Source organism: Sphaeramia orbicularis, chromosome 11 (genome assembly GCF_902148855.1).
Source record: "Sphaeramia orbicularis chromosome 11, fSphaOr1.1, whole genome shotgun sequence".
Lineage (NCBI taxonomy): Eukaryota > Metazoa > Chordata > Actinopteri > Kurtiformes > Apogonidae > Sphaeramia > Sphaeramia orbicularis.
Genome location: NC_043967.1, coordinates 31,420,099 through 31,435,399, shown reverse-complemented (window position 1 = coordinate 31,435,399; position 15,301 = coordinate 31,420,099). Strand labels below are relative to the sequence as shown.

The 15,301-nt window shown below is 37.4% G+C and overlaps 1 protein-coding gene across 5 annotated transcripts in view; it reads left to right on the top strand.

Annotated features, from left to right (window-relative positions):
• The window catches only part of trappc9 (trafficking protein particle complex subunit 9), a 374,675-nt gene that overhangs the window by 168,084 nt on the left and 191,290 nt on the right, over nucleotides 1-15,301 (top strand). For all 5 annotated transcript variants that reach the window (XR_003936606.1, XM_030147332.1, XM_030147331.1 and 2 more), the window contains one exon: nucleotides 14,724-14,866. Coding sequence is in view for 4 of the 5 variants with exons in the window: in XM_030147332.1 (XP_030003192.1) it covers nucleotides 14,724-14,866 (143 nt within the window). In the remaining variant the exon portion in view is untranslated. The remainder of the gene's footprint in view (nucleotides 1-14,723; nucleotides 14,867-15,301) is intronic.

The window sequence follows — 15,301 nt, the reverse complement described above, 5'->3', positions numbered from 1 at the left end:
AACAAACAATATTCACTTCCCAAATGTGGCTCTGATATGAAAGACTGTTATATATTTGGATGAATTAATAATACAGTATTGGACCAGTTTGATTAATTTTCTATTTGTTTGGCAGTACTATTAAAAAGATTCAAATGTATGTGCTTAAGTATTCTCTGGTTTTGTGCCGACAAAAGTTAGTCCCTGAACTGCACTGACTTGTCACAGCCTACCTGTCACTGTGATGGTTTATCGTCGTCTTCCTGTCAGGTGACATTTGGCCACGCCATAATCTCCTCAGTAACATGTCTGGATTGTCATCTCAGGGCCAACATATTAAAAAGCTCTTCTTTATCGTTTTGTTCACCCACCATGTGCATGGGAGAATACTGTGACATTCAGATTTCACTGCTATTGTCAAACAAATGCTGCATTTTTATGGATGGATGTGATGGATCGTCTTCTCGGGCTTTGTTGTGACAGAGCAAAGAAACATGGCATTCAGTGTGAAAGCCAGCAAGTCTTCCAGCTGTGTCATTTCTGTGCTGCTTAAACACTACTGTATGCGTCAAGAAATAAAGGTTAAAACAAAAAAAAAAGGTGTGATGACAGTAAAATATGATTATTAGAAGAACTTTGAAGTGTGCGCCTTCAGCAGTTTTCCTGTTTTAATCATGTTTTACCTGAGGTTTTTGACCCGCGATAGATGCGGATCAACCATCTGTGTTCAACGATTGTACTGTGTGTTCAGTGACCTGCGTAATAATGATAAATCTGGAGGCCAGGACTGGTCAGTTGGTAAAAAGCAGTCAATGAAAAGGGAGCAAATCTCTGCCTTGTAGTTACATGGAATGCTCATCCCTAATCCTGTATCTCTTCTTCATAAAAAAACTAATCATATGTCATTTATTTTGAAGCTCTTTATTACCCTTAAATATAATGAGGAATAAAATCATTGTGTTCCATGTTTAAAGGTCTGTAACTTCATGACTAGTCTGACTCACTAGATGTGGTTTGTTTTTGCCAGTGGCCAACTATCTCAACACAACAAACTCCTTCCCTTGTCAACCTGCAAGACCTTTTCGCTACATGAATCACCAATAGCCTCCAAACTAGCAATGACACGCTGAAAATGGCAGTGTTGGCTATCATTTTTTATCATTAACGGAGGCCTGCTTGGTTCTCCCGACATTGTTTTTCAAAGGCATTGTTAGTGTGTTCTTGCCTTAGTTTGTTTAAAGGAATACAGATGAGTTAGAGGGTGTTCCTTCTATTCCACATTGTTCTCCAGTGCTGGAACAGGTGGCTATAGGTCTGGAAATGTGAGACTTTATATGTGTTTTAATATTTTTCCACACCTTAATCCAGTGGTTCTCAACCTTTTTTGACTCATGACCCCATTTTAACGTCACAAATTTCCGGCGACCCCAGACACTCAAAATGGAGACTTTTTTTTTTTTTTTTTTTTTTTTTTGGCTAAAATGAGTTTGTTTTGGTAATAGTTTGCTATACTATGTTGCAAATAAACATTAATTTTAGAGAACATTTAGTCTATATAATGTATATCATTATGGATGGAGGCAGTAAAGCCAGGTGTAGATTACTGTACAAAGTGAGAATTTTATTTTCCTTGGTCAGAATATGTACAGTCAGTCCAGCTTAGATTTACAAGGCTGACAATTAATTCTGAACAAACAAGAACTCAAACTATGAATTTTGAAAGAGCTGCAGCATCTGAAACTGACCAGAATGAACATTTGAAAGATAAACATTACCACAGTGCTTCAGTTTCAGCTTCACAGTTTGTCATGTCTTTTATGGATTGTGATTGTCTCTGTCAACTCACCATATATTTTTCATCAGTAAGTAGTTGTTTTGTTTTTTTTTTGTTTTTTTTTTAGCAATTACTAGAAATTTCAGGTGACCCCATTTGAATTCCAGGGGACCCAACATGGGGTCCCGACCCCAAGGTTGAAAAACACTGCCTTAATCCAAGTCCAATCCCAAATTGATGTTTACGTTGTGTTGTATATTTTTGATGTAGTAAGTTGTAGTTTCCCATATAGACTACATTTCCCATCTAATAAGTTTTGGTTTTCATTACATTTTGTAAATGCACTTAAGAACTTTGCATGACATCCCTGCACCTCGTTGCCATCTCATATGTACAGTATATACATGTGCATCTCTCTACACATTGGTTGGTTTGTGGACAGTGTGGCAATTGTTGTTGTGTTGAAGTCTTTTCCATTTTAATGTTAGGGTAGGATTAGGGTATTACTAACACCTAGTTACTCTCACCTTTTATCCATTAAAAGAGTGTTGCAAACTATCATCTTTGGAAAGCAGCGAAAGCCTTCTTAACAATTTGCTAGACATTTCTAAATTAAGTCATATTCTAATTTCCATGTTCATGGCATCATCGTCAAACTACTAAAAAAACGTCTAACCTTGGACTAAAATATATTCACTTTGTCATTAATTATTTAGAATAAAAGCAAAGACCTTTGGAGAGGACATGGAGTTCTCCAGCATCAGATTGGTCATTAGGTACGCCCATTTACAGCTCATGCATGTGCTTTACTGGATGCTGATCGGTTGTAAATGGTCGACTACATGCTTTCTATTTTCCTTTTAACCATCTCAAGTGTCATTGAGTACATGAGGTTGTATATATGTTACCAGATCCAGAGAGGAAATCCAAAGAGTTGGTAATAATCTGTTAAAAGTTTGTGGATTTTTAATGTTTTTTTACAAGATGAAATGTATTTTTCCCCATGTCTGACTGAAGATTAGTTCATTCTTCTGTGTAATGGATGATGATCGCCTGCCATGCAAAAGCCATGCAAAAGCCATCCAAAAAGCATAGAAATGTTAGAAATGAACCACATTCTGCTTTATTTTTATCCAGACCACCTTCTCCTTGCCTGTTTATTCTGGGCTATGGTCTGAGAGAGATTTCACACCCACAGATTTTGTTCAGATCAAACAAAAAAGTCAAAAAACAATTTAAGCGTAAAATTAGTTCGAAATGGCTGCATTGTTTTCTGCACTGTTATCTCAAGACTGTGCACGTATTGACGGATACTGTCCATTATCATTCTGATGGCATTGTAAGCATTCCTCTCATTCTTTAAAGGGTGTCAGGGTGAATGTGTGTTTGAGAACTTTGTCCTTCAGTGGTCTTTGAGCGTGTTGTACAGACTGTAAAACTATCAGACAGCCGTGATTTCAAGCTGTATTTATGAAAAAAAGAAGGCTTTTCTTCCACAAGCTGGAGAAAGCAGTGTGTACAGACTAGTCAGACAAGGTCAAGTAAAACCTCAGTAAGGTTGAGATCATTGGAAAGGTCTGGTATGGCATCATTTCTTTTCTTGACGCAATACATCTCACAGCTGAGGAGAATGGATGCACAGTTTCAGGCCAGTTTCTTCAGACATTCGTAATGTTTTTGATTTTACATGACAGTCATTCTGTAGCTGTGTGCATAAATTAACAGTATTGAAAGTTGAAAGTTGGTTAAAAGCGTCCTAGTTTTACAAATCCTCAATGTTGGTCAGACACTGTGTGAATTGGGAATAACTTCACATACTCATATCACTGTCAGAAGGAATTTCAGATTTTGCTCTATGATCTGACAAGCGCTTTGAAGAATGTCGAGGCCTAAGGTGTAACTCCATTGACTAAATAACATGTCACTCGTCCAAAAAACTCTTAGCATATATGCGGTTTAATCTGTTGAGTCACTTTCAACCTAATTTTTATTTTTATTATTTATTTTAGCAGAAAGAAACTACATTGGAATGATTAACACTAAGTCTAAACACTTAAATCGGACACTGTGAGGGCAGTAAAAACATACGTGAAGCCAGTGAAACGGTATAAAAAGTAATTCATCAAAATCTAATACAAATATACAACTTTAATCAAAAAACAGAGGCAGTTTTCAAAAGTACAGAAATAAAGAAAAAACAAACAGTAAAGTTACAAAAACAACTGAGCATGAATGATATGCTTATTAAGGTTCTTTTGTTGGGTATATAAACCCCAAATCTTAACTTGGATTGCAGTCAGTGTCATGAACATAAAATGACCCTTTTTGCATCATATAGACCAATTATTGAACAATATTGTTCATATTTAAATGATCAGCACTGGTATTTATTAATCTGATATCAAATAAGTTATATTTAAGCGTTCTGCACCGATGTTGGTGTTGGTTATATTTACTAAATAATATCTAATAAAGACCAAAATTATAAGTCATTTATTCACTATTACTTGATTTATTATTGTAACACTTTTGAGTTTAGGTGTTACCCAAAATTAGGAGGTCGTGGATGAAGAAGCAAGATGCAGAGAGGGAATAACTCCATAAGAAGAGTCTTTATTAGTTGTCCACCGCTCTCACTACATTCAAACTATTCAAACTCACTGTCACATGACCTTCTCTCTGGCAGTATCCTTCTGTCAATCCATCACAGTAGTCCCAATAACAGAAGCAATATAGACCCAGTTAAATTATACAAATAAAATTAACAAAGCAAAAATAAATAATCTTACATCTTACCCTCTCTTTAAATGAAATGTCCTCATTTCAAATACAGTGGAAACTCAAAAAAACAAAAATATACAGGGTGGGGAAGCAAAATTTACAATATTTTGAGGCAGGGATTGAAAGACAGTGTATGACCAATTAATTTATTGAAAGTCATGAGAATTTATTTGCCACAAGAAAATTGACATAATAGAAAATGTTTTTATTCTATGTGTCCTCCTTCTTTCTCAATAACTGCCTTCACACGCTTCCTGAAACTTGCGCAAGTGTTCCTCAAATATTCGGGTGACAACTTCTCCCATTCTCCTTTAATAGTATCTTCCAGACTTTCTCCTGATATTTTTGCTCATAGTCATTCTCTTCTTTACATTAAAAGTTAAAATGAAAAGGTATGGATAATAGTGTTAGGTATGATTATGACATCAATATATGTTTGGTTTCAAAACAATTGACGTAGTGCCTGCTGAGAAAAAACAACTAAATGTTCATTGTAAATTTTGCTTCCCCACCCTGTACTAAATCATCTTACATTATTGTCCTTTCAATGCTGTTTCATCCTGTCAGTTTAGAAAACTGACAATAAAAACTGTCAGAATTATCAATTTGTACAGTGACAGCTTTTTCATAAATTTTGGCAAAATTTTGTTTTGGATTTATCCTGGTGATTAATGAATTTGAAATTTTCTGTATATCAGAATTGATTCCATCCACCCACCCACCCATTGGTTATTAGTAATCATATTGGTATTGGTCCCTGTTTAGCCATAGCTCTACAGTTTTTTGTACTTTTTATGCCTGAGTCCCTCTCATTTACATTAAACAGGTTCTTAAGACTGAAAATAAGTTTTTAACCTCAAGGAATTTCACAACCTTCACCTTATCTGAGATGATTATGTGTGTCCAATTGTTCAGAAATGTGCTAACTGGAATCTGCACAAAATGATGTAAAACTGCCATCATCAAACAGCCGGTATCTCAGATATTATTTTGTATTTCAGTCGACAGCATTAGTGTCTCAGCCAGCATCTCAGATTTGCAGATTAAATGCATTTTATATCATTTTTTGTTGCGGAACAGTAATTTGCACCAAATCAGTGAAATAATATTACCATATTCTGCAAGCTCTACATCAAATTATCAGCATAACAAAGACTAAACTCCCATTAAAAGTCCATCTATTTTGTAAATGTATTTATCTTGACTACGAAGCAGCGTATGCAGGCTCTGTTTATCTGACTGTGAACACCTTAATCAATCTGTTACCTTAACTAATCACATTGTTTGTATGCGTGTGAAGGGAATATATTTCTGTGTGTTCAGGCTCTGCTTCGGCTGAGTGTTGCTGCTGGCCTCACACAGTCAGCTAATTTCAGCCGAGCCTATTTTTAGCTCAGCGTGATTGAAATAGGGTCCTGAGGGGGCCGAGAGCTGAGAGAGTATTGAAGGGTGGAGGGGGCTGTGGGTCGCCTCGGTCTGAAAAGGGAAATCGCAGTTTGCTAGTGTCACTGAGAAAATCGCTGTTTGTGGAGAGGATCATGTTGAGGCAGTTACGGTGCACAGGCAGCCGCTGGATCACACAGCGTCATGCAACACACGACTCACAGCGGAAAGCAGATTAGGATATACACTACATTCACTTCTCCCAAGCACAAACCCTCGCTGTTACGAAAAATACACATAAATCACGGCACAGGTTATGCTTTCACGGCCGTTTGTGTGTCTGTCAGCTGTGAATGTGCATCTCAATCACTGTGGACGGTTCACTACAGGTGTCGATGTGTCGCTGTTGATACATACTGTTAAAGATACATACGAAGCAGCCACCAAGGAGATAGCATTCAGCCTGTTGTAATGGAGTACAATTCAGCAGCATTTGCTCCAACACAATGAGATTCAATTCAATACAGTGGGCTGTACAACAGTAGGATACAATGAAAGTCACTGTGGTTCATATGGATAAAAGTATTTGGACACATTAAATTCAGATGTTTGATTGCTGACTGGAGGCTAATGTCAGAATTTTGCAATACATATTGTCGTAAGTATCTGAGTTTTATCTTCATATTGTCATCATCTTAAAAATACTTTTATTTAATTTTACTCAATGTTGAATTTCAAATATCTGACCATTAATAATCATTATAAACAATAAGTAACTGGAGGATTTCTTCAACTCTCAGGGGGGAAAGAAAAAAAAATCTGTCTTAAATGTAAAGTAAATATTGGTTTGGCCTTTAATGTGATGATTATTCACAGTAATTGACATTAATGTCTTTTAATCACTGAAATATTTCAAATAAACAAGAATAGGAAGCTGTCTGATGTGAAACTTGTGTCCCTTTAATGCATGTATTCTTTGATTTCTTTTGGCATGAATTCACTAAGAGGTAGATTTTCGCACATTTTTTCCTCATAAAACTTAGTTTATATAAGATAAATCTGTTTTTTTTTTTCCCCACAGGTTTTCTAACATTGCATTGTTTTCCCATGGCCAACATGTGGCAGATATTCTACCACACCTTCAAATGACTGTTACAACCAACATGTTTGAGGAGTTTGAATGAAATAAATAACAATCGTTGTGTTAAACAGTATGATATCCAAATAAATACATGTAAGCAAGAAAAATAGGCATATATATCATATCTGTGTTTTCAGAATTGATGAATGCCTTCCCTGTGTAGTTTTTTAACTAATGGATTATTGAATCCTCATCTCTAGACTTGTAAAGCAATATATCTGTTTTTAAAAATCCCATCACATCTTTGTCATACAACAGAAATCCACAGAGTTTAATACTTGGAATAAAACAGTGTTTTCCATTAAGAGGTGGGTTGGAGGTGACACCTCATTTCATGGAATTATCTGTTTATTTATTCTTTATGCAGGAAAATGGCTGAATGATACAACAAAAACAAACAAATACAAAGCATTGTGCAGTTCTGTCGACAGGTGTCATTTTGCGGTGTATCCTACAGCTGTGGTTCAGTACAAGGTGTATTCATGTACCTGTATCCATGGAACCATCACAGGACTCCAGATGGAATATCCAGGTTTCCTGCAATCAGGATATCATCATATCCAGGATACTGAAGTCAGTGTGCAATGATTAAATGCACGCACACATAGATGGGATACTCCAAAAATCCCAGAACATCCAGGATACTGATCTGCTGATGTGTAAACACAGTCATGAACTCCAAACATTGGAGAAGACTAGCCTCAGGCTGTGTGGAAAATAAAAAGATGGACTGCTTCCTCTCACTGTGTAGAAGTGCACACTAATTGTTGAGACTGGTAGATTTATTATTCAGGTCTAGTATGAGCTCTAATGAATGGCCTTCTAGTTTTGATTGTGGTGAATGAGGTGATGTGTACAGCTCTGTATTGATGTTTCAACAACAGTGGAGGATCGTGGATGTGAAAGTCAGAGCTGGCTGCTCCAAAAACACTGTTAGGACATACCTGTTGTTTTTTTCCCCAATGGGATTTGTTGGGGATAATTAAAAGGTAAAGTAACAGCAGCCTCATCCTCCTACAAACAAAAGTAAACAAAAAAAAAAAACCCTGAACAGGAAAACACACTTTGATATAAATTGCCCCCAAGCAGTGTCTCATACAAGGAATCAGAATGATTTCAGTCAATCAATTCAAATGAGATTCATATCAGCATGCTGTTGCTTTCATTTTGTTGCCAGTGCATTAGGACTCTGTCTCTTTGCCTCCATTGGAGCTGCTGTTGTTCATCCAGATCCAAAACAGATCGGCTCCACTGTTTCCTTTCCAGGAAAGATAAACAGAGGGGAAAATAAGGGGGCTGTCAGGACTCCAATGAGCAGCCTTTGCATCAGTCCGGCTTTAATAAGTAATCAATCACAAGGACAAGCTGGCTTTCTCTGCTGAGAATAAGTTTAATGTATCTGTTTTTACAATATTAGATGAACTCTATCGATGAGAACTTAGTAATGCATAAAGCTGAGTGACAAAGTGGACTACTGAATCCTGTTTTCTGAGTGAAGGATTTCATACTGAATGGAATTTTATTTTATTTTTTTTTATAATTATTTATTTATTGCTTTTTATTATTTTCCATTGACATGTACATGTTAGGCACATACAGATATTCACCTTTACCTTGTACATTCTTTTACATTTTCTCAAGACTGTATCTCTAATATATCCTCCTCTCAACTACCAGTGGAAGGAGCAGTTGAAATAAAGTAATAGAAAGAACATATTAAAAAAAACAGGTCTTGAACAATAAACATTTGAGAGTGATTATGTAGCTGTGATTGTTCATTTACATACAATAAAATCAGGCCTCTGGATTGTCATATATTGAACCCATTTTTCCCAACATTAAGCAAAAAATTCTAGTTTATGATGTACCAATGCAGTTATTTTCTCCCTTTTGTAAATGTCTATTATTATTAGTTATGTCCATCCATGCTGACAAGGATGGCTTTTCATAAGTTAATCATTTCCTAGTCACAGTTTTTTTTGTTTTTTTTTTTACTGGCAATCAACAACACATTAAGTAGATATTTGTCTTTCTTCCCCCACTCTTGTGATATACAGCCAAAATATAAAGTTTTGATTTTGAAGGGAATGGCACATCTAAAAATGTTTTGTAGGGTATTATGAATGTTTCTCCAAAATTGTTTAACAGCATCACAGTCCCACATTTCTATGGTAATGATTTGCATGGTGGTTTCCACAATTCCTCCAACACACAGGAGGAGTTCTGTCGTAGTGAATGGAATTTTTTAAAAGATCATGAAGAGATCCACTCCTGTTATGTCTCAAGCAGCGACATAAACTGATTTGAGAACAACCAGAAACAACTGTTAGAGTCAAAGAAAATGACAAAGTAAAAAAAAAAAAAAAAAAACAGCAAAAAACTAAAATCACTGTTATTGTTTTCACCACTGGATGCAGCTCTAAATGAAAAGAATGGAGTTTGGTGATGAAATCACAGTGTTTTTACTTCTTCGCAGTGTTATTGTGACTGAATGTCAAAATAACCAGATATGAGTTCTAGTTTAAAGGAGATAGCTTGATCATAACATAATACAGATGTGTGTAAACAATGAGCTTTATACTTAATTCAATGAGTGATACAGTCTGTGGATACATGGGTGTTGATTGGCTGGGGGTTTTGGTCGTTTTAAGTGTGTTCTGGTACATGACTTTCCCCTGCTGTTGAGGGTTTAGGGTTATCAATATTACAGATAACCCCTTCAAAGAGACACCAGAGAAGAAAACAACACACATACACACCATTGCAAGTCACAAAAAATCGAGGAGATTTTAGACCAATATGCATAATATAGTTTGGATCTGGGAAAGCTAATTAACTGATTACAGAATGATGTCTCGACAATGTTAGATGAGTAATTTCTGTCCTAATTAGAAAGAGCAAAGCTGAAAATGTAATTCAAAGAACTGAATAAATAAATGAATAGATCTGATCACTGAGCATCATTTAATAAATGAGTCTTGATCAAACTAAATATAAAAAAGCCTAGACAATTTCAGTTGGAATTTTCGCCCTAATGTTAGAAACTGTTTATGATCAGAGCTACATTCTGCCAATACCGTTAATTTGTAAACATGCTATCAGTGCAGATTAATCAGGAAAACAGAATAACAGATTAAAGTCTGAAAGTTGTTCTGCAGTTCATACAGATGTAAGATGCATAATAATGGGAACAAGTGCAGCTTGATAAGGTGTTTTCCATGTTACTGTCTTAGTACAAAAGTCCCTTTAATTTCTCCATGTCAGTCCTGTATGTAAAATCCAAAGCTTAATACAAGGGCTGGGAACACTGGACCCAGTTCTGTCCATCTTTAACACTCACTAGTGTTTTAACCTGCATTAATATTACATTTTCATGCAGGATTGGTTGAAATGACTTTGTGCTGAACTTGTTCCTGAAACAGCGCTGTAACTTTCTTGAGTCATTTTGAGGTTGTCAGGCCGTTACGCAAGAGAAGCTAAAATATTGCAGTAACAAAAGCAGCTGTAGAGTAGACATGAGGGGACGGGACAGTCGTCTACAGGGAGACTGCTTGGTTCTCATCCTCCTACATGTCTGACAGAGCTTGGACAGAGACAGTCATTTCAGCTGTCAAACATGCTGAGCAACGCCCAATTTTATCTTCATAATTTATTAAAAAACAAACAAGATGAAGACGAGCCTTGAAGACGAGTCAGCATGATGAAACTTAGTGCTACTGACAGAAATCACCTTGGACAAATCCTCCTAGTGTGCTCTGGGTTTCAAGCAGGTCAGGTCTCAGAATGTTTACGACATAAACTGTACATTCAGAGGTTGGAAAAAGTTTTTGGACAGCCCATGCATTTGTCATATATTGCATTATGAATCACCCGAACTCTGCCAAGTATTGTTCCATTGTCCAAACCCCCATGTTCCTTTCTGCACATGCTCTGTTCCATCGAGGTCAAAACTGGATGTTTGAGGGCATGACATGTTGAAACTATCAAGAATTTAGTTTTTGTTTTTTCTTGTTAACAATAAACCAAAAAAAAGCTAATGCTGCTAATATTTCATGATCAATGAACCTTCATGTAAATTAATGCAGGATACAGTAGTTATGTGTCAGCTGATCCCAGTAGCCATCCAATCCCAGCTCATTCTCACTCATCTGGTGGTCAATTTAAATTCTTTAAATTCAGCTCTCATATTAATCTTAAATGGTCAAGGCAGACAACCATCCTCCAAGAGCCAGGGTCTGCTTTAGGTTTCTGCCTGTTAAAGGATGTTTTTCCTCACCTCTCGCACTAGGGATTTATTCCTGGAGGATTCTGTTGGGTGTCCATGAATTGGCTTATTAAGAGTTGTTGCAATGTAATCCATCCATCCATCCATCTCTCCCTCCATCCATCCATCCATCCATCCATCCATCCATCATCTTCCACTTTATCCGGGGCCGGGTTGCGGGGGTAACAGTCTAAGCAGGGATGCCCAGACTTCCCTCTCCCCAGACACCTCCTCCAGCTCTTCCGGGGGGAATGTAATTGCAATAAAAATTTTAAAAAAATAAATAAATAAAATTTTTAAAAAAATGATCAACTGATTGATTGTATAGGGGATTCACGCAGCAGGCTTCATGATTAGCTCAGCATGCACTGAGCAAATATTCAGGAAGCACCCAAGAGCAGAGTCATCAGCACCAAGTTGAACTGTATTACCATTTGTCGCAATAAATTGTTTAAAATGTGATGTGAGTGTTCCTGTCTGAATATTTGAGAAAATTTTAGCAGAAAACTTTTTTCCACTACTGTATGTTATGTCTAACCCAGGAAAGGTTATGACCACCTTAAGAAAGATACCATTATTAAAAACAATCATTCTTAAGGGTTAAAAATTAATCGGCACAGAGGGTCATGAGCTGGAAAGAGCACTGATTATGTTATAGTATATTACTTTGAAATGTAATATTATAGATTATGTATAGATTTTATTGTAGTTGTAAGACAGAAAGTCAGTGTTGTATTCATGGTAATGAAATGGAAAAAATAATGGTCAGACAACTAGAGTAGAAATACAACAATAGCAGTGCCTCTTGTTTACAGAATAAATAACCAACAGGCATTAAGACAAGATGGAGACAAACCCACTGGACATCTGTTCAGACATTGAGCTGAATGAGAGACTTCACTTTAGTCAAGCCCTGTTTGAGTTAATTGAAGAACACTGCTCTCAACTGCATGAATGCATCAGCCAGAAACATGGCGCTTTCCTTCATTCTGCAGGCGCAGATTTTATGCAAACAAGCCTATCAAAATACTTTTGGAAACCTGATAAATGTACTTTGGCAGACAACTTGCTGGGTTATTAGAGTGTCGTCCAATGCTGCCTTAGGCATTGTATCGACCTGCCCTCCTGAGAAGAAGAACACTGTTTTGTTTGTACATGTTGTTGTTTAATTTATTTATTAGGTCTGCATTCATCTGCATTCAAGTTCTCTTATAGAAAGGGAAGAAGCTGAAGGGAACTCTGGAAAGCCTTTTCATGTACAGTATATTCAGTTAGATGCAGGTCATAAGATCCCAGGCACAAGTGTTGGAGTCAAGACCACCAAGACCAGAGTCGCACACACCCACGCTGGGGGGATTAAAAATGAGTGTGGGCCGTGAACAGTAAACAAGCATATCAATGTGACCAGAAAGATGAACTGGGGATACGCCGAGATCCGCGAGCTGTTGTCACTTCAGGCGGAGGACTCTATCCATGCTAACATTTGAGGAATGGTGAGAGGTCAGCAACACCGCCATGCTCGGGGTATTTCCGATGAGCAAGTTGATTCCTGAACGCAGGTCCGCTGTCATGTCCTGCCTGTCTCACCTCTGTTACTCCTTTGGCTTGGCTGTGGAAATCGGTCAATGGTGGAAAAAAGGTGGGATCACCATCTCACCTTTTTTCCAGGATCTCTGTGTAAAAGTGGCTATAGAAGGAGAATACTGAAAAACACAAAAATGCACAAATACTAGTGTTAAACTGGGGAAGCTTTAATGAGCTGTGCATTCAAACTCTTACTCCAATATATCATAGATGAAAAAGACCTGCCAGACTATTCTCAGTAACAGGTGCAAAACCCAGACCTAGCATACGTTCACCGACGTCCAGGGTGCACAGAGGAAGAACTTAAAAAGGTCAAGAACTCTAGCAGCACTCTGATGAAGGCTACAACCCAAAACACAACACACTGGTCGAGTTTAAAGAAAGTTTTTTTTTTTTGTATACTACAAGTATTGCTGGACTTCTTGACCTGACCTGTATGTATAGACAGAGTTTACAGTAAACTGTCATCAAGTTGACATCCTTGACCTGTCTATTTCTGCAGTATGATGCCAGGCCTCATCCTGCACAAGTTATAACAGTGTTTCCATAGTTGGTGCATGTGTCTGTCCACATCCTACTAAAAATCTTTGAACAACATGAAGAGGAGAAACACAACACAAATACGACCATGCACTGTTGAGCAGCTAAGACTTTATATACAACAAGAATCAACATTAAAAATCCATCACCAATTACTATTCTGTTTCCTAATCATAACAAAAGTAATATAATAGAAAACAGTTGTAAACATGAGAGTACCAGTTTCTTAGTGTATTGTAAGGACCAAACTCTAAATCTGTTTTTATTTGCAGTTAAATTGGCCATTTCTTTCTATTATTGTTCAATAAATGTTGAAAAGAATGAACAATAACAGATTTGAGTCACTTATGACCTGGCAGATGTTAAGATGTTAGTATAAAATAAAAAATCTAAATAAAAATGAAGGTGCTTGGCTCACAGTAATAATAATAATTCTCTGTAATCTTTTCATCCTTCAGTGTGCTTTGCTTCTATCATTACGGTGTAATAGGCTAGACGTCTAGCCAGCAGGCTCCGAAAATCATTCCACTTTGGCTGCACGCCCCCCCACACAGGTGGATAAAGAGTGAAAATAATCAAGGAATCAGTGAAATTTGTTCTGGAAGGATACAGCCCTTGCTTCCATCAGCAATATGTGGGAGATGATATATGCTGTATAGGAGGAAAAGCGGGACCTTGGATGCTCTTTTTACCCCACTCCAGCCCATCGCCTGAGTCAGCTCGCGGTCCCTCACCATAAACTGCCACTTTTAATTTCGCCATCCTCTGCCCACTTGGCTGCCTTCTCCTCTTTCACAGAATCCCTCTGAGTGATTCTGCGTGTCCACTTTGGACCACGTCCAGTACGTCCCACCCACCAAACCCCCCGCTGATGGTCATCTCGCCTCCCACTGTTTCAGGATGCTCATTCTGAATCATCCGTTTTGTAGCCACCAATCATACGCTTCCAACCCTGGACTCTTTCTCACCATGATACTTCCATTTCATTAAACAGCACAATAGCTCTGCAGTGCATTTATTATTTCACCGTATTGACTTTTGACGCATTGATCTCCAAAAACACAGCAGATTTGCTGATGGAATGGCGGCACACAACACGCCGGCTGTGGCCTCTAACCCCAATCACACTTAGTCTTCTCTACAGATATTCTTTTGAAACACTGAGGCTGGTTCATATCTTCTACTTACTCTTTCTCCAGGCTGAATCAGCCTTTTTGTGTCGTACACTGTCAAAGCAGCATGATCTACATGTATCTCCTTTTCTTGTTCTTGTGCAGATTTTGGAAGCGGTGCTCAACTTCAAGTACTCTGGGGGAACAGGTAAAGTGGAGGGATACTACAGGGAGCTGTCTCTGGGAGTTCATGTGGATGTGGAGCCCTCTGTGTTCTTCACTAGAGTCAGCACACTCCCAGCAACCAGGTAAACACACACACACACACCCTGCATCAATTATGAAACTACATGAGTGTACTTAAGTCATTTTCAGTGTGTGTGCGACTCAAACTGACGTGCAAACACATTTTCAGAAGCTTAGAGACATAACCCATAAAGAACCAATGCTGCTTTTGTGGCAGTTCCCAAATGAATTTAACCTTTCTTAAGTTATTTATCACCATTTATTACCAGTATTTTGCATTTTTTTCAGTGAAAATCAGATATTTTCCTGTTTTTAATTTACTGTCTATGTAGATGTTCATAAAAGCTCTGAATAAAGTTGATGGTTATTATATCAGAAACAGAGAAAACTGAAGGAAAAGTGAATTTTTCAGCAAAAAATATCAGTAACTGAACGTAAAAACAAGCATCTCCACCCACTGACATTTATCAAACTCCATGGGTTTTACTGGTGAATAA